The sequence below is a fragment of the Aethalodelphis obliquidens genome, unplaced genomic scaffold (genome assembly GCF_003676395.1).
Source record: "Aethalodelphis obliquidens isolate GAN/ISIS:26980383/991018 unplaced genomic scaffold, ASM367639v1 scaffold18, whole genome shotgun sequence".
Classification (NCBI taxonomy): Eukaryota; Metazoa; Chordata; class Mammalia; order Artiodactyla; family Delphinidae; genus Aethalodelphis; species Aethalodelphis obliquidens.
This window is the reverse complement of record NW_020837962.1, coordinates 4,994,912-5,021,156: the sequence shown is the minus strand read 5'-3', so window position 1 is coordinate 5,021,156 and position 26,245 is coordinate 4,994,912. Positions and strand designations below refer to the sequence as shown.

The window sequence follows — 26,245 nt, the reverse complement described above, 5'->3', positions numbered from 1 at the left end:
CAAAAACCAGGAGGAAAAAAAGTCCATCTACAGCTGAAAAGAAAAATAATTGCTGTAAGTCCATACGGTAGAATTTTGTACATTAATGAAAGTGAAGGAACTACAGTCACATGTAACAGTATGTTACTCCCACAAAAAACATTACTGAAAGGCAGACACAAGGAATAGTATGATTCCATTCAAATGAAGTTCAGAAATAGCCAGCAAAAAGTACATTATTTACGAATTCAAAGCTAGATGGTAAATCTAAAGAGTAAAACAAGGGGATTAGTACCACAAATGCTATTTATGGAGGAGATTTATGATTCAGGCTGGAGGCATGTGGGTTTCTGAAGTGCTGATAATTTAAAATGTATTTATCTGGGGCTTCCCTGGTGGCACAGTGGTTGAGGGTCTGCCTGCCGATGCAGGGGACACGGGTTCGTGACCCAGTCTGGGAAGATCCCGGGAAGATCCCACATGCTGCGGAGCGGCTGGGCCCGTGAGCCATGGCCGCTGGGCCTGTGCGTCCGGAGCCTGTGCTCCGCGGTGGGAGAGGCCACAGCAGTGAGAGGCCCCCGTACCGCAAAAAAAAAAAAAAAGGTTAAAATGTATTTATCTGAGTAGTGGCTACATGGATGCTAGCTTTATAATTATTTATTAAGCTGAATATGTATTTTTAATCCAATTTGAAAATAATTATTAATTGGAAATTTTAGATTATGTTTAATGTAATCTTACTGATATATGTGGGCTCATAACTATAATCTTAATACTTGTTTTCTATTTGTTACATTATTTTATGGTCCTTTTCCCTTATCTGTGTCTGTTTTTTTCTCTACTTATTTTAGCCTTCTTTTGGATTTCTTTTTCCCATTCCCCATTACCTCATTAATTATACATCTTTCATTGTACCTTTTGAAGTTATCCTAAAGATCATGATATGGATTCTTGAGTCTAACATTAGAGTCTAATATGAATTGCTACTTTTACCATTTTATAGGCAATGCTTGACCTTAGAACACTTTTAACTCCATTTAGTGCTCCCTCCCATTGTTGGTTTCATGCATTTAAGTTTTACATTATTTTAAATCTCATAAGACAATATCATTACTTTATACAGTCATTCACTTAGAGTTACCCAAATACAGTTGTTGACTCTTGAACAACAAGGGTTTGAACTACTTGAGTCCACTCGTATACACGGATTTTTTTTCAATAAATATAGTACCTATAAACAAATAATTTCTTTTTCACATTTTCTTTTCATTTTTGATGTCTAATGTTTGTAATACATATAACATCTATGGTATTTATATCATTAGGACAATATTGATATAGGTACTGACAGACGATTCATCTTGTAAACAGACAGCATAAACTTATAGTATCAATAAATAGAGGACACTACTGCAACTGTATTTTCCTTATGATTTCTTAATTTTTTTTTCTACCTTTATTGTAAGAACACAGTATATAATATATATAACATACAAAGTATGTGTTAATCGACTGTTTATGTTAACAGTAAGCCTTCTAGTCAACAGTAGGCTATTACTAGTTTGGGGTTGAGTCGAAAGTTATACTTGGATTTTCTGATGCCTTCATTGTGCAAGGGTCAAGTGTATTTACCCTTTCTGTTGCTCTTTATTTCTTCCTGTATTTCCATCTGGGATAATTTTTCATCTGCCTGAATAATTCCATTTATTATTTATTTTAAAAATTCTGCTCAGGATAAACTTTGTTTTTATTTGTCTGGAAATAACTTCATTTTATCTTTATTTATTTTTTTTCTTTCTTTATTTTTTTGCGCTGTACGCGGGCCTCTCACTGTTGTGGCCTTTCCCGTTGCGGAGTACAGGCTCCGGACGCACAGGCTCAACGGCCATGGCTCACGGGCCCAGCCGCTCCGCAGCATGTGGGATCTTCCCGGACCGGGACACGAACCCGCGTCCCCTGCATTGGCAGGCGGACTCTCAACCACTGTGCCACCAGGGAAGCCCTTGTCTTTATTTTTAAAGGATATTTCAACATAGGTATTGAATTATAGGTTGGCAGTTATTTTTAGCACTTTCAAGATGTCATTACATTGTTTTCTGACTTCTATAATTTCTGTTGAAAAGTTAGATATCCATCTTCTTGTTCCTTCTTTGAGGATGGTGTCTATTTGTCTAGCTGCTTTCAAGATAGTCTATATATTTTTGGTTTTCATCAGTATATTCTATGATGCTGGCGGTGGGGGGGGATTAATTTATCCTAATTGGGGCTCATAGTTTTTCTTGAATCTGTGACTTCATATCTTTCATTATCTTTGGAAAATTCTTGGCTATTATCTTTTTAGATATTGCTTCTGCACCATTCTGTCTCTTCTTCCCTTCTGGTATTCCAATTATACTCTTCTGTGTACACTCCATCTATTTTGTTCTCCATGCTTTTGTCTGGATATTTGCTACAATTTTCTAGTTCATTCTCTCTTTAGCTGTATCCAAGTGGCTGTTAAACTCAGGTATTTAGTTCTTAGTTTCAGTTTTTTTAATTTTCTAGTCTTCTCTTTTCATTGGATCTATTTTCTCTCCATTATTATAACTCTAGAGAAATCCAGGAGGCTTTATAATTGTTTCTTCTGATACCCCAAGTGTTGAAGGAATTAGTGCCACTACTAACTTTCTATGTCTATAGTCATGGTTCGATTTAGAAGTTTAAGCATTTTCTTTTTAGAATGTGAAGAAAATGAGAAAGGCAGTAACAGCTGAGCTGAAGAAGCTCATAGAAGAGAAGGCCTGTGGACCAGAACACATATTTGATGAAGGAACTTGCTTAAATAGAAAGAAAAGTGTTTCATATGCAATCTTTTCCAAAGAGGAAAAGTAAGCATCAAGGTCTAAGGCACCCAAGAACAGACCACTTCACCAGTGTTGATGGAATGAAACATTAATATTGTCTGAAAAATAAGTCTTGCATTGAATTTCATGTGAAGAAATGTTTACAGAGATACAAAGGAGAAAAAAGTAGTTACCAGCCATAGTATTATAAGAAATTTTCCACTGTTTTTCATGTGCTCCTTCCTACTCATTATTAACACTTATTTAATCTCACGTTTATGACATATCCCTCTTTAACAGATCAGGAAACCAAGTTTCCTGTCCCCCAAACACTGAGCTAGTAAATGGCAGAACCAGGATTTAGACCTAGACAGTTTTGTCTCCAGATCCCATTATTGAACTATGTACTACATTATAACGTTACCTGGAGAATTTTAATTACTGATTTTAGACACAGAAGTTTTTCTCCAAGGTAGAATACAAGTAGAAAAATAGGTGCATCTAGAAGACCACAAAAATCATCAGTGTCCTCAGTTTTCCTCCCAGATACGGTTCATTAAAAAAAGAGCCATCATTGGAAGCAGTCAGTGGAACAGTTTCATGAAAGTTACGTATCATTAAATGCTCGTGGAATTCCAATCTTTAGTGTGTAGATGTATAAATGAATTTCTCAGGATAAGCATTAGCAGCTTTACATACATACATACACAGACACATAATTTTTAAAATAAAGTTAATTGACCTATAATACCTACTGAAAACTGCACAAACAGTAAATGTATAGTTTGGTGAATTTTGAAAAAGTAAACACATTTTGTAATTATCACCCAGATCAAAAAACAACACCAATGGCATCTGTTCTGCCTCATGCCAGTCACAAGTCCCACCCCTACCACACTGACTTCAGTAAACATCATCCTAACCTCTAACACCATAAGTTGTTTTCGTTTACTTTTCCCCTTTATATAAATGGAATCATACTCAATGAACTCTTTGGTGTCTTGCCTCTTTTGCCCAACTTTATGTGTTAAGAGATTCATCCATGCTGTTGCTTAGCAACAATAATTTGATCATTCTCATTGCTATATAATGTCCATCATATGAATATACCACAGCTTATTCCATTCACAACTGTTGATGGACATCTGAGTTATTTGCAGATTGGGGAAATTATGATTAGTGCTGCTATGAACATTCCTTTACGTGTTTGTTGGTGAATATACATAGGTAAATTTCTGTTGGACCTTTGACTGGAAGTGGAATTGGTAGGTCATAGAGTATGTGTATTTTCAGGTTTAATAGATACTACTAAATACCAAAGAAGTTGTATCAAGTTACACTCCCAATGAGAGTATATGAGGTTTTTCTTATTCTATATCCTTGCCAACACTTGGTATTATCTGCCTTTTTCACTTTAGCCACACTGGTATGTTTATAGTATCACATACAGGCATGCCTTGTTTCTTTGTGCTTTGCTTTATTTTGCTTCACAGATATTGTGGTTTTTTACAAATTGAAGGTTTATGGCAACCCTGCGTCAATTCTGTTGGCACCATTTTTCCAATAGCATTTGCTCACTTTGTGTCACAGTTTGGCAATTCTCACAATATTTTTTTTTCCTCACAATATTTCAGACTTTTCCATTATGATTTGTCATGGTGATCTGTGATTAGTGATCTTTGATGTCACTATTGTACTTTTTGGGGGTTGCCACAAACCACACCCGTATAAGACAGCAACTTAATAAATGTGTGCATTCTGACTGCTCCACTGATGTCATCTGTCTCCTTTCCTCAGGCCTCCCTACTCCCTGAGACATAACAATATTGAAATTAGGCCAGTTAATAACCTTACAATGGTCTCTAAATGTTTAAGTGAAAGAAGACCTACATGTCTCTCACTTTAAGTCAAAAGCTAGAAATTAAGCTTAGTGAGGAGGGCATGTTGAAAGCTGAGACAGGCCAAAAGCTAGGCCTTTTGCACCAAATAGTTAGCCAAGTTGTGAATGCAAAGGAAAAGTTCTTGAAGGAAATTAAAAGTGCTACTCCAGAACACGTGAATGATAAGAAAGCGAAATAGCCTTATTATTGATATAGAGAAAGTTTAAGGTCAAATCAGCCACAGCATTCCCTTAAGCCAAAGCTTAATCCAGAGCAAGGCTCTAACTCTTCAATTCTGTGAAGGCTTAGAGTGATGAGGAGGAAGCTGCAGAAAAAAAAGTTTGCAGAGGTTGGTTCATGAGGTTTAAGGTAAGAAGCCATCTCTATAACATAAAAGTGCAATGTAACGCAGCAAATACTGATGTAGAAGCTGCAGCAAGCTATTCAGAAGATCTACCAAAGATAATTAATGAAAGTGGTTACAATAAACAAAAGATTTTCAGTGTAGAAGAAACAACCTTAAATAGCAAGAAGATACCATCTAGGACTTTCATAGCTACATAGAAGTCAATACCTGGCTTCAAACTTCAAAGAACAGGCTGACTCTCTTTTTGAGGGCTAGTGCAGCTGGTGACTTTTAGGTTGAAGCCAGTACTCATTTACCATTCCAAAAATCTTAGGGCCCTTAAGAATTATGCTAAATCTGCTTTGCCTGTGCTATATAAGTAGAAGAACAATGCCTGGCTGACAGCATATCCAGGCTTGAATTACTGAATATTTTACTCAACTGAATGTTTGAGACCTACTGCTCAGAAAAAAGATTCCTCTCAAAATTTACTGCTCAGAGGGGACTTCCCTGGTGGTGCAGTGGTTAAGAATCTGCCTGCCAGTGCAGCGGACACGGGTTCAATCCCTGGTCTGGGAAGATCCCACATGCTGCGGAGCATCTAAGCTCGTGTCCCACAACTACTGAAGCCCGCGTGCCTAGAGCCCAGAGCCCGTGCTCCGCAACAGAAGCCACCGAAATGAGAAGACTGCACACCACAATGAAGAGTAGCCCCCGCTCACCACAACTAGAGAAAGCCCACGCACAGCAACAAAGACCCAATGCAGCCAAAAATAAATAAATTTATTTTAAAAAAAAATTTACTGCTCATTGACAATGCACCTGGCCACCCAAGAACTCTGATGGAGATATACAATGAGATTATTGTTGTTTTCATGCCTGCTAACACAACATCCTTTCTGCAGCCCATGGGTCAAGTAATTTCAACTTTCAAGCTTATTATTTTAAGTACTTTGTAAAGCTGTTGCTGCCATAGATAGTGATTCCTTCAATGGATCTGAGCAAAGTAATTTGAAAACCTTCTGGAAAGGATTCACCATTCTAGATACATTAAGAACATTCATGGTTCATGGCAAGAGGTCAAAAGATCAACATTAACAGAAGTTTGGAAGAGGTTTACTCTAACCTTCATGGATGACTTTGAGAGGTTCAAGACTTCAGTGGAGGAAGTAACTGCAGATGTAGAAATAGCAAGAGAACTAGAATTAGAAGTGGAGCCTGAAGGTGACTGAATTGCTGTAATCTCATGATAAACTTTAACGGATGAGCAAAGAAAGTGGTTTCTTGAGATGGAATCTATTCTTGATGAAGATCCTGTGAAGACTGTTGAAGTGACGACAGAGGATTTAGAACATTACATAAACTTAGTTGATAAAGCAGTGGTTGGGTTTAAGAAGATTGACTCAAACTTTGAAAGAAGTTTTACTGTGGGTAAAATGCTATCAAACAGCATTGCATGCTTCAGAAAACCAATCACTTGTGAAAGGATGAGTTAATTCATGCAGCAAATTTCATTGTTTTATTTTAAGAAATTGCCAGAGCCACCCCAGCCGTCAGCAACCACCACCCTGATCAGTCAGCAGCCATCAGCATCAACACAAGACCATCCAGCAACAAAAAGATTACAACTTACTGAAGGCTTAGATGATGGTTAGCATTTTTTAGCAATGAAATATTTTAAAATTAAGGTATGTATTGTTTTTTTAGACATAATGCTATTGCGCACTTAATAGACTATAGTATACAGCACACTATAGTATAGTAAACATAACTTTTATATGCACTGGGAAATTAAAAAATTCAAGTGATTCACTTTATTGAGATATTCGCTTAATATTGTTGTGGTCTGGAATCAAACCTGCAATATCTCTAAGGTATGCCTGTATTCGTTTTAATTTGTTTCCTTCTAATAATGAAATTAAGCACTTTTTTTAATATTTGTTAGTCATTTGGATATCTTCTTTCATAAAGTTTCTCTAAGATTTTTGCATGTTTTTCTTTTGAGTTGCCTGTCTTAAGTTTTTTATCAGATATATTGACAACAAGTATCTTTTCCCATTCCAAGTCTTTCCACTTTCATAATAGTGCCTTTATATGTATTGACTCTTCTTAATTTCAGTGTAGTCTTTTTTTTCATAGATTATGCTTTTCTGATGAATGTTCCATCTGGTTTTGACTATTTTCCCATCTTTCCTCAGTATTCTTAAAACTATTCATCATAGTTTTTGGGGTTTTTTTGTTTTGTTTTGTGGTATGTGGGCCTCTCACTGTTGTGGCCTCTCCCATTGTGGAGCACAGGCTCCGGACGCACAGGCTCAACGGCCATGGCTCACGGGCCCAGCCGCTCCGCAGCATGTGGGATCTTCCTGGACAGGGGCACGAACCCGTGTCTCCTGCATCGGCAGGTGGACTCTCAACCACTGCGCCACCAGGGAAGCCCAGTTTTTTTTTATGTCCTTGTTTTATAACTCCAGTACCTCAATCATCTGTACATATGTTTTTATTGTTTTTCTCTGTTTCTAGTCATTTGATTCTGTCTGTTAGTGTGCTTGATGGTTTCTGAAGAATTGGTGAGGCTCTGAATAATATCTTTCTATAGACGAGATTTATTCTGTTCTCTGGCAGGTAGAGTAGGGCCTGGTCACCTAATCTGCTCAGGTAATGGTATAAATTCAGGCCTGTTGTTATTTTGGTAAGTCTCCTATATCTACTTCACTCTGGCTTTTAAGATGTAGCCCTTAGTGGATTCCAGCTGAAAGCTTGGAGTGTTCACCAGGGCCTCTCCGCCTCGGTGGCTTCTAAATCTTTACCTTTACCTCCTCAGCCCAAAATTCCAATGAGATTGCCAAAAATTTCACTCTGATTTTTAGTCTTTCTGCTTAATGTCTTAGACTCCTTAATAACATTATATTTGATATACTGTAGCAGCAAATAAAGATATTTAAAACATTAGAAATATAGAAATATTAAATGAAGAATTTTGAGATTGATAAGAGATTTTGACTATAGTATAATGAAAAGAGTTGCTTATAGTTGTAGTTAAGCAACAAAATAAATACAGCTATTAGTCTTTCATCCACTATATGACTATTATTGAATACTAGTAGAAAAAAGTATATACAAAATAAACTTTGTAAGCTGTGTTAAAGGCCAAAAATGAGTAGAAGAGTAAAATATTATTGATAAAATTTAGATCTGAACTTTTTTGTTGTTAATTGAACTTAGAAATAATAGCTTTTGTCAGAATCTTTTATTGATAAATTTGATATGGAAAAAATTATTGAATTTGTTTAAAAGTGCACATGAAAAACAGTTGATTTCACAAAATGGAAATCAGTGTGTGGGAAATGTATCCTTCTGCTCATGAAGTATTAACTGCACAGGAATTGTTCTTTTGCTGTAAACAAACAGAAAACTAGACTAAAGAAAAGAAATTGTGTTTAGACATTGTTCAACAGGGAGCACACAATTATGATCCCTGTGAGAAAAGAAACAAAAGAAATGCACCCTACCATTGTGCTAGTTCTGCCTGGAGGCATTTCCCAAGTTGAAAAGCAGGGGTGGGAGGAGCCCAAACAGCCTGCTGGTCTTGGTGCATTTAGATCAGATATTGGAGAATATGAATTATCTAGAATTTGTGAGGCAAAGCAAGAGAGGTAATTGCATAAAGGTAGAGCTCTGGAGATCTGCAAAGATCTGCAAAATCTCTTGAATCATTGGCTGAATACAGATCTATATGTGCAAAGCATGAAACTACAAGAGGCTGGGTCAAGAACCACTGAAAAGAAGAAGGCCATACATTTTTTGGAGGTTGCACAGGGCTGGGAACATTTTGCTTTCTCACTGGCTGTAGTGAAGAGACTTAGCGTGCACCAACAGGTAGAGTCCTTGGATGGGTATAGCTGTAGTGAGGCTAAATTAATTCTGGACTAAAAGACTCCAGTGGACCTACCCCAGAAAGCTAAAAGGACTCAAAGGAGTCAGAACTAATCATGGGTAATTTAACTGTATGCCAGAACAAAGTCCAACACTCTGATAGAATGAAACATCATCCAACAGTGTGAATTTAACAATGTCTGACATCTAATAAAAACTTACCAAGCATGCAAAATATGAAAAGTAACCCATAACAAGGAGAAAACCAAAATGATAGAAACAGAATTAATATGGTTGTTGGACTTAGCAGACAACATAAAATAGCAATTATCAGTATATTATTCATATCTAACAACATAGAGGAGAATGTCAACGTGATAGAAATGGAAGATGTAAAAAAAAAGACCCAAATTGTACTTCTAGAGATGAGAAAGACAATAAAGTGAAAAGTACATTGGATAGGATTAATAACAGAATAATTACTGGCTTTTTAAAAATCAGTGAAATACCAGAAACTGTTCAGACAAAAGCATGGGGAGAAAACAGGCTAACAAAAAAATGAACAGAGCATCAGAGACTTGTAGAACAGTATCAAGTAGTCTAATATATGTATATATCATTGAAGTCATCACTAGGCAGGGGGGCAGGAAAATATATCTAAAATTTGTCCAATTCTAAACCCATAAATAGAAAAAAAAAAAAGTTAACAAAGCTAAGCAGAAGCATAAAGGAAAAACACATCATAACCAGACTGCTAAAAATCAATGGTGACAAAATCTTAAAAGCAGCCAGAGAGAAAAGACACATTACATAGAAAGGAACAAAAAATAAGATGAGAATTCTCACTGTAAACTATTCAGACTTTAGAGATGTCGAAAAGGAGACATCTCTAAAGCACTGAAATGGAGAGACATCTCTAAATCATTAAAAGAGGAACTGTCTACAGTTTCTACAGTTCTACACTCAGTGAGAATGTCTTTCAGACGTGTACAAGAAAATGGACTTTTTCATACTCAAAAAAAGTGAAAGAATACATCAGCAGCAAAATTGCACTACAGGGAATGCTAAAGGAGTTTCTTCAGGTAGAAGGAAAATAATATCAGATGGAAATTTGGATCTATACAAAGGTAAAGTTATGAAGGGTGCTGGAAATTATAAATATGTGGATAAATATAAAATATTTTATTATTTCTATATAGGGTATATATGTGTGTATATATCACACTATTCCTTTGTACTATGTGGTGTGTATATATATGTTATAATACTGGTTGTCTGTAGTATTTCTGTGTACAGGCAACAAACAGTTGGAATTTTAAATTAATACCATTTACAGTAATATCAGAGTATGATATTCATAGGGATAAATTACCAAAATACATATAAGACCTAACTCCAAAACAAGATATCTGGTCCAGCCTGTAAGGTGTCATCACTCCATACTAACAAGTAAAAGCTGAACAGACTGAAAAAAACCACTCTTCTTTGATCCACCAGAGAAGTAAGGTCATAGAGCAAACTACTGACACCCAATTTGGAGACAGAAACAGGCGGAAACAGAATCAAAACGCCCTGGAAGTGGAGCAAAAACCTCCGTGGCAACCACTGCTGGGGTAGGGAAACCTAAATTGTAATTGCTGGAGGCTCAGAGTAAATAAATCTCAGAGATAAAAACTCCAAGGGAGGGGGTCCAGGTCAGGGAGGGGCACAATTTTGTGAGTTTTACCTCTAGAGCTCTACTGATCTTTGCAGTGAATATTGAAGAAAAATCCTCTCATGCTTCCAGCAGGGGGCAAGATAAAAAGAAGCTTTTGAAATACACCAGAGCACTCTGTTCTTAACAAGGCCTGCCATCAGGAGAAAGTATTACCAGAGATTAACCTACCTGGAGGAAAGGAAATATCTAATACCTACTCCCTCCAGCCTTCCACATGGAGGAAGAGAAATACCCAACTCTAGCCCCCTCTAGCCATCCTGTCCCACCTAAGAGGGGTATGGAGACTGGGCTGCATTAGTGAATTTCATACTCTAGGGGCACAGGCTCATTAAAAGACTGAGACCTACTCATAGGACTAGTAGAATGCTTCCCCTTCCCCCACATTTTACCACTACATTACTAAAGGCATGTTTACCATAGTTCCTTTTACCCAGTACATCATGTCTACCTTTCAACAAAAAGTTACATATTAAAAACATATTATAAAAAAAAGACATATTAAAAACCAGAAAACACAATTTGAAGAGACTGAGCAAGCACCAGAACCAGAGTCAGATATGGCAGGAATGTTCAAATTACTAGACCAGGAATTTTTTTAAACTATGATTAATGTGCTTTAATGGAAAAAGTAGACAAAATGCAAGAACTGTTTGGTAATGTAAGAAGAGAGATGGAAATTCTAAGAAAAAGAAATGGTTGAGATCAAAACTACTAACAGAATGAGGAAAGCCTTTGATGGGCTCATTAGTAGAATAGACATGGCTGAGGAAAGAATCACCAACCTTAAGAATATGACAATAGAAACTTCCAAAATGGAAAAGCAAAGAGAAAATAAAAGACAAAAACAACCCAGAATATCCAAAAACTTAGGACAACTACAAAGGGAGTTATATATGCATAATGGGAATTCCAGGAAGAAAAAAGAAAGGAACAAAAGCAGTATTTGAAGTAACTGTGACTAAGAATTTCTCCCAAATTAATGTTAGACACCAAGCCACAGATCCAGGAAGCTCAGAGAATACCAAGGAGGATAAATACCTAAAAGAGTACACCTAGACATATCATATTTAAACTTCAGAAAATCAAAGCTAAAATCTTGAAAGAAGCCAAGGAAAAACACCATACGTGTAGAGGAGCAAAGGTAAGACTTACATTCAACTTCTCCTTAGAAACTATGCAAACAAGAAGAAAGTAGAGTGAAATATTTAAAGTGTTGCAAGAACAAAACTTACCAACCTAAAATTCTTTACAGTGTGAAATTATCTTTCAAAGGTGAAGGAAAAAGACTTTCTCAGGCAAACAAAAATTTAGGGTATTAGTTGCCAGTAGATCTGCCTTGCAGGAAATGTTAAAAATTCTTCACGGAGAAGACAAATAGTATGTCAGAAAATCAGATCTACATAAAGAAAAGGAAGATCATCAGAGAAGGAATGAGTGAAGATAAAATAGAATGTTTTATCTTTCTTATTATTAATTGATTTAACTGACAAGAGTTTGTTCAAATTAATAGCAACAATGTATTTGATTATGTATGCTTGTGTGTGTGTGTGTGTGTGTGTGCATGCTGCATTCACGCACTTATATATAAGTGAAATGAATGGCAGCAATGATTGAAAAGGAACAGGAAAGAGGAATTAGGAATATTTTGTTATTATAAGGTACTTGTACTACTTGTGAAGCAGTATAGTATTATTTGACAATTGACTTGGATTAGTTGTCAATGTGTATTGCAAACTCTGGGGCAACCACTAAATACAGAAGTATAGTTTGCTAAGAAAGGAGAGAAAATGGAATCATATAAAATGTAGTTTTATTCATAACTGCCAAAACTTGGAAGCAACCAGGATGCCCTTCAGTAAGTGAATGGGTAAACAAATGTGGTATAGGGTTGGCCAAAGTTTCCATCGGTTTTTAAGTAAAAATAAAAGAAACATTTTTCATATTCACCAAGAACTTTGTTGAACAACATATTCACCATTTTGTTCCACTACCTTCTGACATTTTTCAGGCAACTTCATAATTCCATCTTCCCAAAACTTGTTACCTTTTTGAGCAAAGAACTGTTCCAGGTGCCTTTTACAGTCTTCCAGGGAATTGAAATTTTTTCCATTAAGAGAATTTTGTAAAGAGTGGAATAAATGGAAATCCAAAGGTGCAAAGTCTGGTGAATACAGCAGATGAATCAGAACTTCCCAGCCAAGCTGTAACAGTTTTTACCTGGTCATCAAAGAAACATGTGGACTTGGGTTACCCTGATGGAAGATTATGCATTTTCTGTTGACTAATTCCGGATGCTTTTCATCGAGTGCTGCTTTCTTTTGGTCTAATTGGGAGCAGTACTTGTTGGAATTAATCGTTTGGTTTTCCAGAAGGAGCTCACAATAGAGGACTCCCTTCCAATCCTACCATATACACATCATCACATTCTTTGGTTGAAGACTGGCCTTTGGTGTGGTTGGTCGTGGTTCATTTCACTTGCCCCACGATCTCTTCCATCCACATTGTTGTACAGTATCCACTTTTCATCACCCGTCACAATTTGTTTTTAAAATGGAATGTTTTCATTATGTTGCAGTAGAGAATCGCACGTGGAAATGCGGTCAAGAAGTTTTTTTTTGCTTAACTTATGTGGAACCCAAACATCAAGGCGATTAACATAACCAAGCTGGTGCAAATGATTTTCAACGCTTGATATATTTTGAGTGTGTCAGCTATCTCTTGCCTGGCATAATATTAATTGTTCTCAATTAATGTCTTGATTTGATCTCTATCAACTTCAACTGGTCTACCCAACCGTGGAGCATCGTGCAGCAAGAAAATCTCCAGCACGAAAGTTTGCAAACCACTTTTGACGTGTTCGATCAGTCATAGCACCTTCTCCATACACTGCACAAATCTTTTTTTGCATTTCAGTTGCAAATAATAAAGCATAATGTGCCGAAAATGTTGCTTTTTTCTTCCATCAATATCAAAATGGCTTCACATAAATTTACCAATTTTGATAAGTTTTTTTAAATGCATGCTGATATGGCAGCTGACACAATACAATCTAACAAAATTGTTTTGAATGAAGTTAAAGACATCTAAGCACTACTAGATCCATGTTACGGAAAAAACCGAACAAACGTTTTGGCCAACCCAGTACATTCAGGCAATGGAATACTGTTTAGTGCTAAAAAAAAAAAAGATCTATCAAGCTATGAAAAGACATGGAGGAAACTTAAATGCATATTATTAAGGGAAAGAAGCCAATCTGAGAAGGCTGTATACTGTATGATTTCAACTATATGACATTCTAGAAAAGGCAAAACTGTGGAAATAGTAAAAAGATCAAATGTTGCCAGAGGTTGGTGGGGAGGGATGAATAGGCAGAGCACTGGGGATTTTTAGGGCAGTGAAACTATTTTTTATTATACTGTAATGGTGGCTACATGTCATTATATACTTGTCAGAATCCACAGAATATCCTAACACTAAGAGTGAATATTATTGTAAACTATGAAGTTTGGGGGTAATGATGTTAACGTAGTTTCATCAGTTGTAACAGCAGTACCCACTGGCAAAGGATTGTGTGGGAGGTTGTGTGTGGGAGGGATAGGGGGTATATGGGAAAACGCTGTAGTCAATTTTGCTGTAAACCTAAAGCTGCTGTAAAAAAAAACCCAGTTAATAATTTTTAAAAGTACAAAATATTGCTGTGAAAAATTAATGGAAATATAAATACATGGTGAGATATGCCATAAATATATGGTGAGATATGCCATGTTTACAAATCAGAAAATTCATTGTTAATATCACTTCACCCAAATTGTTTTGTATATTTAATGCACCCTTAAACAAAATCATGGCATCCTTTTCTGTAGAAAGTAACAAACTGATCATAAACTTGTATGAAATGCAAAAGACCTAGAAGGTGAAAACAGTGTTATAAGAGAACAACGTTGGAAGACATACACTACCTGAGTTCAAGACTTACTATAAAGCTATAGTAATTAAGAGAATGATGTTGGCATAAGGATAGAAATATAAATCAATGGACAAATTAGAGAGTATATATAGAGTCCATTGGTTTTCAGCGAAGATGCCAAGGTAATTTAATGGGGAAGAGAGAGTTGTTTCAACAACTGTTCCTGGAATAACCAGAGGGGAAAAGTGAACCTCAACTCTTACACCATACACAAAAATAACTTGAAATGGATCATAGGCCAAATACAAAGGCTAAAAATTAAAAACATCTATAAGAAAATGGTACAACCCTGTGTGTAGAAAATTCATGTAGCAAATTAAATGGGCTTACTGAAATTTGTGTCAAGGTTTTCTTAACAAAAATTCTGATTTTAAATGTCACATTCAAAAAAGTGGAGTCGGGGTCAAATGGGAGCAAAAGACAGTCTCATGACTCAGAATATTCTGTAACCATAATCAGCATCCTTTATCATCATTGCATAGTAAATATTGCTACTATAGTGATATAGAGTAGTGGCAGAATTAATTTTTTAATATCTTTATTTTTTATAGTTCTACATCAGTAACAAAGTTTTAATCAGTTTCTTTTATACATTGTTTCATTTTCAAGAAGGCAAGTATATGTGCTAGAGTGACTCTTGTATATTTTGTACATTTATATATGTTGAATACTTATAGTTCATACATTTGGGTTTATTGTAAATGGATTTCTATTAAGTTTTTTTTAATAAATTTATTTATTTTTGGCTGCATTGGGTCTTTTGCTGCTGTGTGCGGGCTTTCTCTAGTTGCGGCGAGTGGGGGCTACTCTTCATTGCAGTGCATGGGCTTCTCATTGCAGTAGCTTCTCTTGTTGTGGAGCACAGGCTCTAGGTGCACAGGCTTCAGTAGTTGTGGCACATGGGCTTAGTTACTCCGTGGCATGTGGAATCTTCCCGGACCAGGGCTCAAACCTGTGTCCCCTGCATTGGCAGGTGGATTCTTAACCACTGCGCCACCAGGGAAGCCCTCTACTAAGTGTTAAGGGTCTATGTTTATTGTATATCATGAACTTTCGGTCATATAAATAATTGGCTATACACAGGGTTTCTTGGGTACTTGGTTTTATCATTTTCATTCCACATCCTCCCCATTGTTAGATTAAAACATATCAGTTATGAAATGTTAAATTAGAAGAATTAAAACCATTGATTGCACATCTCAGCATAATCACGTTTATTTTATTTATTTATTTATTTATTTATTTCAGTAAAGATGATATCATGTTGATTTCTGTGGAAAGTCCTAATTTGACAACTCCAATTACATCAGATCCAACAGGTATCTTAAAATATGACCTAGCAAATCAGAAAGCCTCAAATCAGTATTTGTTTAAAATAGAGAATTGAATATTATCTTTTAATAAAATAAAAGTTTTAATTCTACTCTCAAAAATGTTTAATTTATATCTGTGATTAATATTACCTGAATAAATCAGTGATTGCTTAATAAAATTGAGGTTTCTTGTTAACTTTGTGTTTATCAATTTATGGCCTTTTGTTTCTTTACTGTGTTTAATGGCTTTGTAAATTATAAAACTACTTAACCTTTCATATCCGTTATTTGTTTACTTGTTTACTCTGGTCTTGTTGCTGATAGTGATGGTTTATTTTTTGTTTGTCTTTTGTTTTATCGAGTTATAGTCTACTAGTTTGTCTAATCTTTAGTATCTTTGATTTTTTTAAACTTTTATAAATAATACTTCTGTTACTCTTTAGAGTTTCTCATTACACTTAATATAAAAATCTTTAACCTTAGATTTCCAATAAATTTCCTTTCCCTTAAAATAGCTATCTTTTTTGCCTCATAATTTCTCCTTCAAAATTCCCCATTTCCTTTTCATTTTTAATATACATTAGAGACTTTAATTTGCATCTTAATTTCAGAAAGCTTTGTCTGCACGTATATAGCTACTTAATTGCCACTATGATTTGGGCTGTTAACATTGTAAATCAGATAGTTAAGGGATATTAAGCATTTATCTGAGGCTTTTACTGGTTCTGTGAAGAATCCTCCTCAGCCATCTCAGGTGGTCTAGTCTAAAGATACTATGAATAAAAAATGTGTAAATTTCCAAGTTATTTCCTCAAATGCTATAGTGGTTTACAGATAGATACTCAAAAAAGAGTTACTAATATAGCTGTAAAGTTACAGAAGGAAAAAATCTTTTGAACCAAAATTAGAGCTTGCTTTTTTTGGACTGGTTCATTGGTCTTTGGAATAAGTAAAGTCGATTGAGTTACATTTTTGAGTTACAACCATGATTATATAATGGTTAAGTAGCATCCCCATTATTATTGTTTCAGCATTCACATATTATAAAGTCCATAAATATTTAATAGTTAATAAACTTGTCAAATGTTCATATTTTAATAATTTTCTTTCAGATACTGGAAAAATTACATCAGGAAATTCTAACAATTCACCTGATGCTGAAACTGAAGCTATGGTAGGTATTAAATATTGTCTCTGAATATTGTTTATTTGAATACGTTAGTTCTAGGAACTTTAGTGTTGCTACATGTTGGATGACTCATCTTTGTCATTCATTCTTTGGGAGATTCATTCTCTGAGAAATTAATGTCTCCTAGTTAGCGTGACCAGGTTTTCAGTCCAGCTTAAACATTAAAAAGCAAACAGCTAATGGTAAACATATTTCACAACCATATTTATTACCAAATTAACTCATTTAGACTCTGCTTAGTTATATTCACAGAAACCATATAGTATTTCACGAGCTTCTCTTTCATAGTAGAGTTAAATTAAGCTGTAAGACTTATAGAATGTTCAATCTCTAGCTTCTAAATAGTAATTTTAAATGATATGTGTTTTATTTTTTAAAAACATTTTCTGTTGAGGCAAAATCTTATTTTTTTAACAACTTTTCAGGCTAAAGAGAAGAAACTTGATTCTGTGATTGATCTAACGAAAGAAGGCCTGTCACACTGCAACACAGGTAAAGGATTTGTCTTTTTCAAGAAAGAGGGAAGGGTAACAACTCAAAATACATTTGACCCATTTATGAAGTTTTTTTGTGTGTGTTAGTATGTGTATTTAGTAGCTCTATGCAGTTTTATCACGTGTGTAGATTTATGTAACTGCCACCACACTCAAATTATACAACTGTTCTATCATTACAAGGTTCCCTCATGCTATCCCTTTATAGGATTTTTTTAAGAGTTTGTTCCCAGTCCCTAAACCCTGGCAACCACTAATCTGTTCCTCACTATTATAATTATATGTTGTTTCATGGATGTTATATAAATGTGATGTAATATGTATCCTTCTGATATTGGCTTCTTTCCCTTAGCTTAATTTCCCCCAAGGGTCATCCAAGTTGTTTAGTAACTATTCCTTTTTATTGCTGAGTAGCATTCCATGGTGTGGATGTGTCATGGTTTATCCATTCACTCACTGAAAGACATCTGGGTTGCTTGGGACTATTAGAAATCTTTTTTCTACCTGTGAGACACACTTTTTTCCTTAACCATAGCAATACTGGCTGTGAGAGGATGCTAGGGCATAACATGAAAATGCAGAGGGAGAGTGACAGCAGTGCCCTCTTTCTCAGATTTAAACAAAAAGAAGTAAAATAGAGTCTTCTGGGGCTGGTAATCAATCATAAGGTTTCATCTCTTAATTGCACTTGAATGTTTATGGTACTCTTGATGAAATATTTGATTCCACTTATTAGCATTAGTAAATTAATATTTAAAAATGGAGATTACTACAGGAACTATATAGTCCAGTTCATTCTCTGATCTCAACTGTGGATCCAAACAAAGGTTGGAACCATTGGAATCTTTAGGCACCCCATGATAGAATCAAAAAACCCTTCAGTTTCCAATTTCATGAAGATTAGAATGAATTAAAAAATGAAATTGGAGTCCATAATGAAGTATCATTAATGATTAACAATTTTAACATTAATATTAACAATTAAGATTACTAAATATTTTTAAAGTACATGATACAGTATTCGAGTTGCAGTAAAATAAAAACATAGATTCATTCAGTGCTTGATAAAATAAGTTATACCTGTAATGGGGTTGAGGGGGGATTCACTTTGAAATCGAGCAGTTGGAAAGATAAATCATGCCAATTCATGATGCTAACTCATGATAATGTGAATGTGAATCTGTCTTGTAAAATGTTCAGTTCTGAATAAGGGTATAGTTAGTTAGTCAGATGAAACTTGGACCGTTTCTCATATTCCCAGGCTTGATGAATGGTATCACCAACTCATCCAGTTTCTCAAGCCGGAAGTAAGAGTCACTTTTGACTCATAGATATGCCTCATTCCACTGTGTAGTCAGCTTTCAAGCTCATCAGTTGTCTCCCAAAAAGCTAACAGATGTAGTCCATATATTTCCTTATTTCAGAATTCTATCATCTGTAGTCTATTGCCATAACTTAATAACTAATATTTCTGTCCTAACTTACTGCTTTTAATGAATCTTCTAAGTTGCCACTAAAATATTATTTCCTGTATCCAAATCTGGTTATGTTTCTGTCTTTAGGATAAAATCCAAATTCTTTAACAAGATATACAAAATTCTTAATGACTTAAACCCTGAAAACGTTTCTAGATTTATCTTCTACAGATTCCTTACCTCTTCTTTGATGGCTTCTCAGTAGGTAGTGCTTCTTCTCTCCTTGCCATCACCACATATCCTGTTCTCTTTGCCAGGAGTGCTCTCCCCTCTGTACCTCCCCAGGCTTGTCTGATGACCCCACTTCTCATCCTTCAATATTCAGTTTAGACACTTGTGACAAACTGTTCTGGCAGAAATTGTCATCTTTGCTCTCCTTACCCTTGGTATTTTGTGCATGCCTATATTATACCTTTATTTCATTGTTTCTGTACATATCTGTTTTCCTAAAAGGACTTGAAATTCGTTTCAGCAGCATTAATGTTTTTATTAATCTGTATGTTTTCACCTTTTTAGCACAGTGCTTGGCACACAACATACGTTCCAAAAAAAAAGCGTTGAATTAATGCAGATTTTCCACTAAATAGTTTTAAAAGAAATGTAAGTTTATATACTGTGAATGGGAGTGTAAATTAATCTTTCTGGAAGACATTCTGTCAATATCAAAACTTTACAAATATGCAAGCCTTGTGACTCAATTCTTTGAATAGTTACCTGAAGAAAATAAAGTATAGGGGAAATACGAAAATGTTCATTGCAGTGCTATTCATGAAATATAAAACTTTGGAAACGCTTAAAGTTCTAGGAATAAGGAATTAATTACAAAAATTAGATTTATATGGTACAACCATATTCAACCATTAAAAATAATGTTGAGGAAGTATATGTATTGATGTAAACATGTTAATAATATAACAAGAGAAAAAAGTTATAAAAGTATATATGTAGAGTCATGGTGGAGTAAGTGGGCTCAGACTTAACTTTTCTTCAGTAAACAAGTAGAAAACTAAACAAGATATAAGAAAAAATTTTTTAGATATTGCAGTACAGGACTGCAGTCCCTGAGAGAAGGGAAATGCATGAGATGAGCCCTATGGGCTGCCCCAGCTTTCTTCCTAGATTGTGGTGCACTGATGGAGATCCCAAGCAGAGAATGGCTGTCTTGCTGAGGTAAAGAGAGATTGGCATTCAGAGAGGCTGAGGCAACTGGAATGAGGGGAAGAGTACTATCAGATGAGGAAGCCACTTGGAGAAAGAGCTCCAAGAGGTTAGCATAGGAGTCCTTTTGAGTCTTTGCAGAAATATTAAGTCACACATGCAGAGTGAAATTGCATGAGTCTGGGCAGAGAATGACCAAGGACCTTTACACTAAACAATTTCCAGAGCTCAAACAGCAGTGGGAAATGTTTCAGGTCTGACCAGCCATTGTGGTAGATTCTTACTGAATATACGGGTGTAAACTCATCTTAGAGCAAAGGCAACTCTAGCATTGCCCTAATAAAACCAAACTCAGAATTCAACTCACAACCATGTAAAATTCATAATATCCATCATCCAATTTTAAAAAGTCACTCGAGATATGAGGAAGAAAAATGGAATCCATAACCAGGAGAAAAATCAGTCAAAAGAAACAAACTTAGAAATGACAGTTGACAGAATTAACAGACAAGGACCTTAAAAGAACTGATAGAAGTACACTCAGAGATTTAAAGGAAAACATGAACATAATAAGAGAAATAAAAGATATAAAAGAGAACCAAATGAAATAAAAATACTTGAAGTTCAGTGAATGGAATAAATATTATTATATTAATAAATATTAATTAATTAAATGTTAATAAATATTATTAAACACCAGAGAAAGAAAAACAAATTGGTATACTGGAAGAAATAGTACATGACTGTATAATTTGGAAAGAAACTATACAAATTAAAGAAAGAATATGAAAAGAAAAGAAAAAAGACTGGGAAAAAGGAATCAGACCTTTAGTAAACTGTGGGACAATATCAAGTGGTCTAACATACATGTATGGTCAAAAGTTTTACAAATTTAATGAAAAGTACAAGCCCACCATAACCAAGAACTTCAGTACTCTGCAGGCAGGATAAATACAAAGAAAACCACATCGAGGAACATCATAATCAGTTCCTGAAAACCAGTGATTAACAGCAACAACTTTAGAGCAATCAGAAAGACACCATATATATAAGATATATAGGGAAGAACAAAGAATGCACAGTTATCTCAATTGGAACTATGCAAAACAAATCAAATGGCATTATTAAAAGGCTGGGGGAAAATAATTGTCAACCTAGAATTCTATATCCAGCTAATATAACTTACAAACATGAAAGCAAAATTAAGACTTCTGTTTATTAAGATAAACAAAAGTTGTTGCCAGCAGACCTTCACTGTCAAAAATAAAGGAAGTTCTTCAAGCAAAGGGAAAATATAAGATGGAAAGTGGATCTACACAGAGGAATGTAACAGTATGTTTTGGAGTTTATAATTTATTTGGAAGCTAATGTATGCCAACAGTAGTGTGAAAGATGGTCAGAGGAATGGAAGTATGCTGGCTGTAAGGGTGTTACATTGTGAGTAGTATAATGTTATTTGAAGATAGACTATACGTTATTAAAGATACTAGGTACATACATACGGCAGTGCCTAGAGCAATATTTTTTTAAGTGCAAGTATGGCTGATAGACCAATAGTGGAGGTAGAATGGAATTTTTAAAATACTCAATCCAAGAGAAGGTGCAAAGAACAAATGACACTAAATAGAGAACAAATTACAGGATGGTAGATTTAAACCCAACCATATTGATAGTTAGAATAAGTACAGAGGGTCTAAACACTGCATTAAAAAGCGCACATTGTTGGACTGGGTAACAAAACAAGACCCAACTATGTGACAACTACATGATGTATGTTAAATATAAATATATGGATAGGTTAAAATTAAAGGAACGTAAGAAGATAAGCCATGCAAAAACAAACAGGGCTTCCCTGGTGGCGCAGTGGTTGAGGGTCCGCCTGCCGATTCAGGGGACACGGGTTCGTGCCCTGGTCCGGGAAGATCCCACATGCCGTGGAGTGGCTGGGCCCGTGAGCCATGGCCGCTGAGCCTGCACATCCGGAGCCTGTGCTCCGCAGCGGGAGGGGCCACAACAGTGAGGGGCCCGCGTACCGCAAAAAACAAAAAGAAGCATACAAACACTAATCATAAGAAAGCTAGAGTGACTATATTATTATCAGATAGACTTCAGAACAAGGAATATTACCAGGGATAAAGAAGGCTGTTTCGTAACAGTAAAGCAATCATTTCATCAGAAAGACACACTAAACCTACGTTTATGCATATAATAGTAGAACTTCAAAATTCCTGATATAAAAACTGATCGGACTGAAATTATAAGTAGACAATTATAATTGGAGGTTCCAACACTGCCTTCTCAGTAATTGATATAATATGTAGTCAGTAAAATTTTGGAAGCCTGGGCAATACTATCAACCAACTTAACCTACTTGACATTTATAGAACGCTCAAACCCAGCCACAAAAGAATACACATTCATTTTAAGTGCATATGAAACATATCAGGTTCTGGACCACAAAACTAGTCTCAGTATATGTAAAAGTTTAGAGAACATACTCTGTATGATTACAGATACAATTAAATTAGTAATAGAAAGCTAGTTGGGAAATCCCTAGATATTTGGAAGCTAAAGATTACATTTCTAGATAACCCATGAGTCAAAGAAGAAATCAAAAGGAAGGTTTAAAAATATTTTGAACTGGGGCTTCTCTGGTGGCGCAGTGGTTGAGAGTCTGCCTGCCGATGCAGGGGACACGGGTTCGTGCCCTGGTCCGGGAAGATCCCACATGCCGTGGAGCGGCTGGGCCTGTGAGCCATGGCCGCTGAGCCTGCGTGTCCGGAGCCTGTGCTCCACAACGGGAGAGGCCACAGCAGTGAGAGGCCCGCATACCGCAAAAAAAAAAAAAAAAAAATTTGAACTGAATGAAAATGAAAACACAGCATATCAAAATCTGAGGAATGCAGCTGAAGCAGTGCTTAGAAGGAAATTGCTAGCATTAAATGTTTATAGTAGGAAAAATGGAAAGTCTAAAATGAATAATCTAAGACTCTACATTAAAAAGAGCAAATTAAACCCAAAGCAAGTAGATGACACTTCACTAGAGAAGATATGGGGATGGCAAATAAACACAAGACATCCTCAACATTGTTATTCATTAGGGAAGTTAAGACCACAATGAGATACCACAACACATCCACTAAAATGGCTAAAATGAAAACAACTGAAAATATACAAAGTGTTGGTGAGGATGTGGAGTGACCTGGAATTCTCATGTTTTGCTGGTAGGAGTGTAAAATGGTGAAATCACTTTGGAAGTGGTCTGGCAGTTTCTCAAAACATTAGCTATACTCTTAGCAAATGACACTATTATTCCACCTTTAGGTATTTATCCAAGACAAATGAAAACCTACATCTACACAAAGACTTTTACACAAATGTTCATAGCAATTTATTCATAATAGCACTGAACTATAAACAGTCCAAATGTCCATCAATAGATAAATAGGTTGTGGCACATCTATCTCTACAGCTAAGTACTACTTACTCAACAATAAAAATGAACAAAATATTATTATATGCAACAACATTGATGAATCTCAGAAACAGAATGTTGGGCAAAAGAATTATACATACTGTGTGATTTGCTTTATGTCAAATTCTAGAAAAGGCCAATCTGTAGTGACAACAGACCTGTGATTTCATGGGGCCAGCGGTGAGAGGGATTGAGAATGTTACCAAGACCAAGTTCATACTGCTCGCTGCACAACAGGCCAATAAATCAAGAGATGAATTGTTGGGTCAAGGAATGGCGACAGCAAACCGAGAAGATGGTGGACTAGTGTCCCAAAGAACCATCTTCTCCGAATTAGAATTCAGGCTTCTTTTATACTAAAAGAGGAAGGGTGTGTGGTTGGTTGCTACAAACGTCTTGGGGCTGGAATCCTTTGTTCTTGGCAGCTAGCTGTCCAGTAGGTCATTTCACAATGTTGCTATAAACTTCCAACAAGACAAATGTTATTCTCTGTTCTACAACTTTTTACCTCTATTTAAATGGATAAGTGTTATACCTTTTAAGGTCAGGGCCTTGAGAAAGAGCTATCCTGTATATTTCAGGCTACCGGCAACATTTTTAACTTGTAGCAAAATCAATAGAATACAAAGGTTAAAGTAAAAGAAACAGATCCAATGTGGAGTCAGATTTGTTCTTCCATATTACCAGAAGGGACACTATTTGGGGTAATAAAAACATTCTGTCTTGATTTTGGTGGTGGTTTCACAACTGTAAATTTGTCAAAACCCAAAGAATGGCACATTTAAAATGGGTACATTTTGGGGACTTCCCTGGTGGTCCAGTGGTTAAGACTTCAACTTCCAATGTAGGGGGTGTGGGTTCGATCTCTGGTTGGGGAGCTAAGATCCCACATGCCTTGTGGCGAAAAAACCAAAACATAAAACAGAAGCAATATTGTAACAAATTCAAGAAAGACTTTAAAAATGGTCCACATCATGGAAGCAACCTAAGTATCCATCGACAAATGAATGGATAAAGAAGATGTGGCACATATATACAATGGAATATTACTCAGCCATAAAAAGAAACGAAATTGAGTTATTTGTAGTGAGATGGATGGACCTAGAGTCTCATACAGAGTGAAGTAAGTGAGAAACAGAAAAACAAATGCCGTATGCTAACACATATATATGGAATCTAAAAAAAAACAAAAAATGGTTCTGAAGAAATTGGAGCCAGACAGGAATAAAAATGCAGACGTAGAGAATGAACTTGAGACATGGTGAGGGGGAAGGGTAAGCTGGGACAAAGTGAGAGAGTGGCATGGACATATATACACTACCAAATGTAAAATAGCTAGCTACTGGGAAGCAGCCACATAGCACAGGGAGATCAGCTCGGTGCTTTGTGTCCACATAGAGGGCTGGGATAGGGAGGGTGGGAGGGAGACACAAGAGGGAGGAGATATGGGGATATATGTATATGTATAGCTGACTCACTTTGTTATACAGCAGAAACTAACACACCATTGTAAAGCAAAATTATACTCCAATAAAGATGTTAAAAAAAAAAAAGGTCCACAACAAAAAAATCTAAAAAAATAAAATGGGTACATTTTATTGTATGTAACTTATATCTGAATAGTTAATTTTTAAATACAAACTTTAAAAATCATGTCTATCATATAAATATTTACATAAGTGAACGTGCGTCTACATAAATATTTACATAAGTGAACAGTGCATATACATGCAGCAAAGGATCTGAAAGGTCAAACACCAAAGGGGTAAGTTGAGACCAGAGGCCACAATTCTCACCTAGCAGTTTAATGAGGAGGAACTTTAAAATAATCGGGTACTGGCTCCTGTTGCTTTGAGAATACAAAGTGCTAAAGTAACCATTACTGGACTTCCCTGGTGGCGCAGTGGTTAAGAATCCACCTGCCAATGCTGGAGACACGGGTTCGATCCCTGGTCCAGGAAGATCCCACATTGCCGCGGAGCAACTAAGCCTGCGCACCACAACTACTGAGCCTGAGTTCTAGAGCCCGTGTGTCGCAACTACTGAGCCCACGTGCTGCAGCTACTGAAGCCTGCGCACCTAGAGCCTGTGCTTCACAACAAGAGAAGCCACCGTACTGAGAAGCCCACGCACCACAGCAAAGAGTAGCCCCCACTTACTGCAACTAGAGAAAGCCCATGCGCAGCAGCCAAGACCCAACACAGCCAAAAAAATAAAATAAATTTTAAAAAAGTAACGGTTACTCATTTTTATATAGATAAGGGTAAAAGCTGCAGAGTATTTACAAGACATTGACATTGGTGACACAAAGGATCTAAACATAAACTGGTTTGGGATAAAAATCCTGTTTTATCTCTTATCATAAAGTTGAGTTTCTGTCTTAGCCTGTTTTAATTTGCCAAGGGCTTGTTGACTTACTACCTTGAAAGAAGGAATGTTAGTTATGGGAAGTTATATCTATTAGAATTTTTTTTTGTATGAAACTGTTCACTTGAAAATTTAAAGGAGGTTATTTGTATCAGCTCTTGTGCATTGATTAAGCTGCAGATTATGA

General features: G+C 35.9%; 1 protein-coding gene across 7 annotated transcripts in view; it reads left to right on the top strand.

Moving 5' to 3' along the window:
- Positions 1 to 26,245, top strand: part of ATF7IP2 (activating transcription factor 7 interacting protein 2) — a 75,735-nt gene that overhangs the window by 33,177 nt on the left and 16,313 nt on the right. For 3 of the 7 annotated variants that reach the window (XM_027117426.1, XM_027117425.1, XM_027117430.1), the window contains 3 exons: positions 15,836 to 15,906; positions 17,013 to 17,074; positions 17,515 to 17,581. In XM_027117426.1, the coding sequence (XP_026973227.1) occupies positions 15,836 to 15,906; positions 17,013 to 17,074; positions 17,515 to 17,581 (200 nt within the window). Of the gene's footprint in view, positions 1 to 6,556; positions 6,710 to 9,886; positions 10,026 to 15,835; positions 15,907 to 17,012; positions 17,075 to 17,514; positions 17,582 to 26,245 lie in introns of those variants that run through there. The other 4 variants (XR_003435089.1, XR_003435090.1, XM_027117429.1 and 1 more) reach the window with 3 other exon arrangements.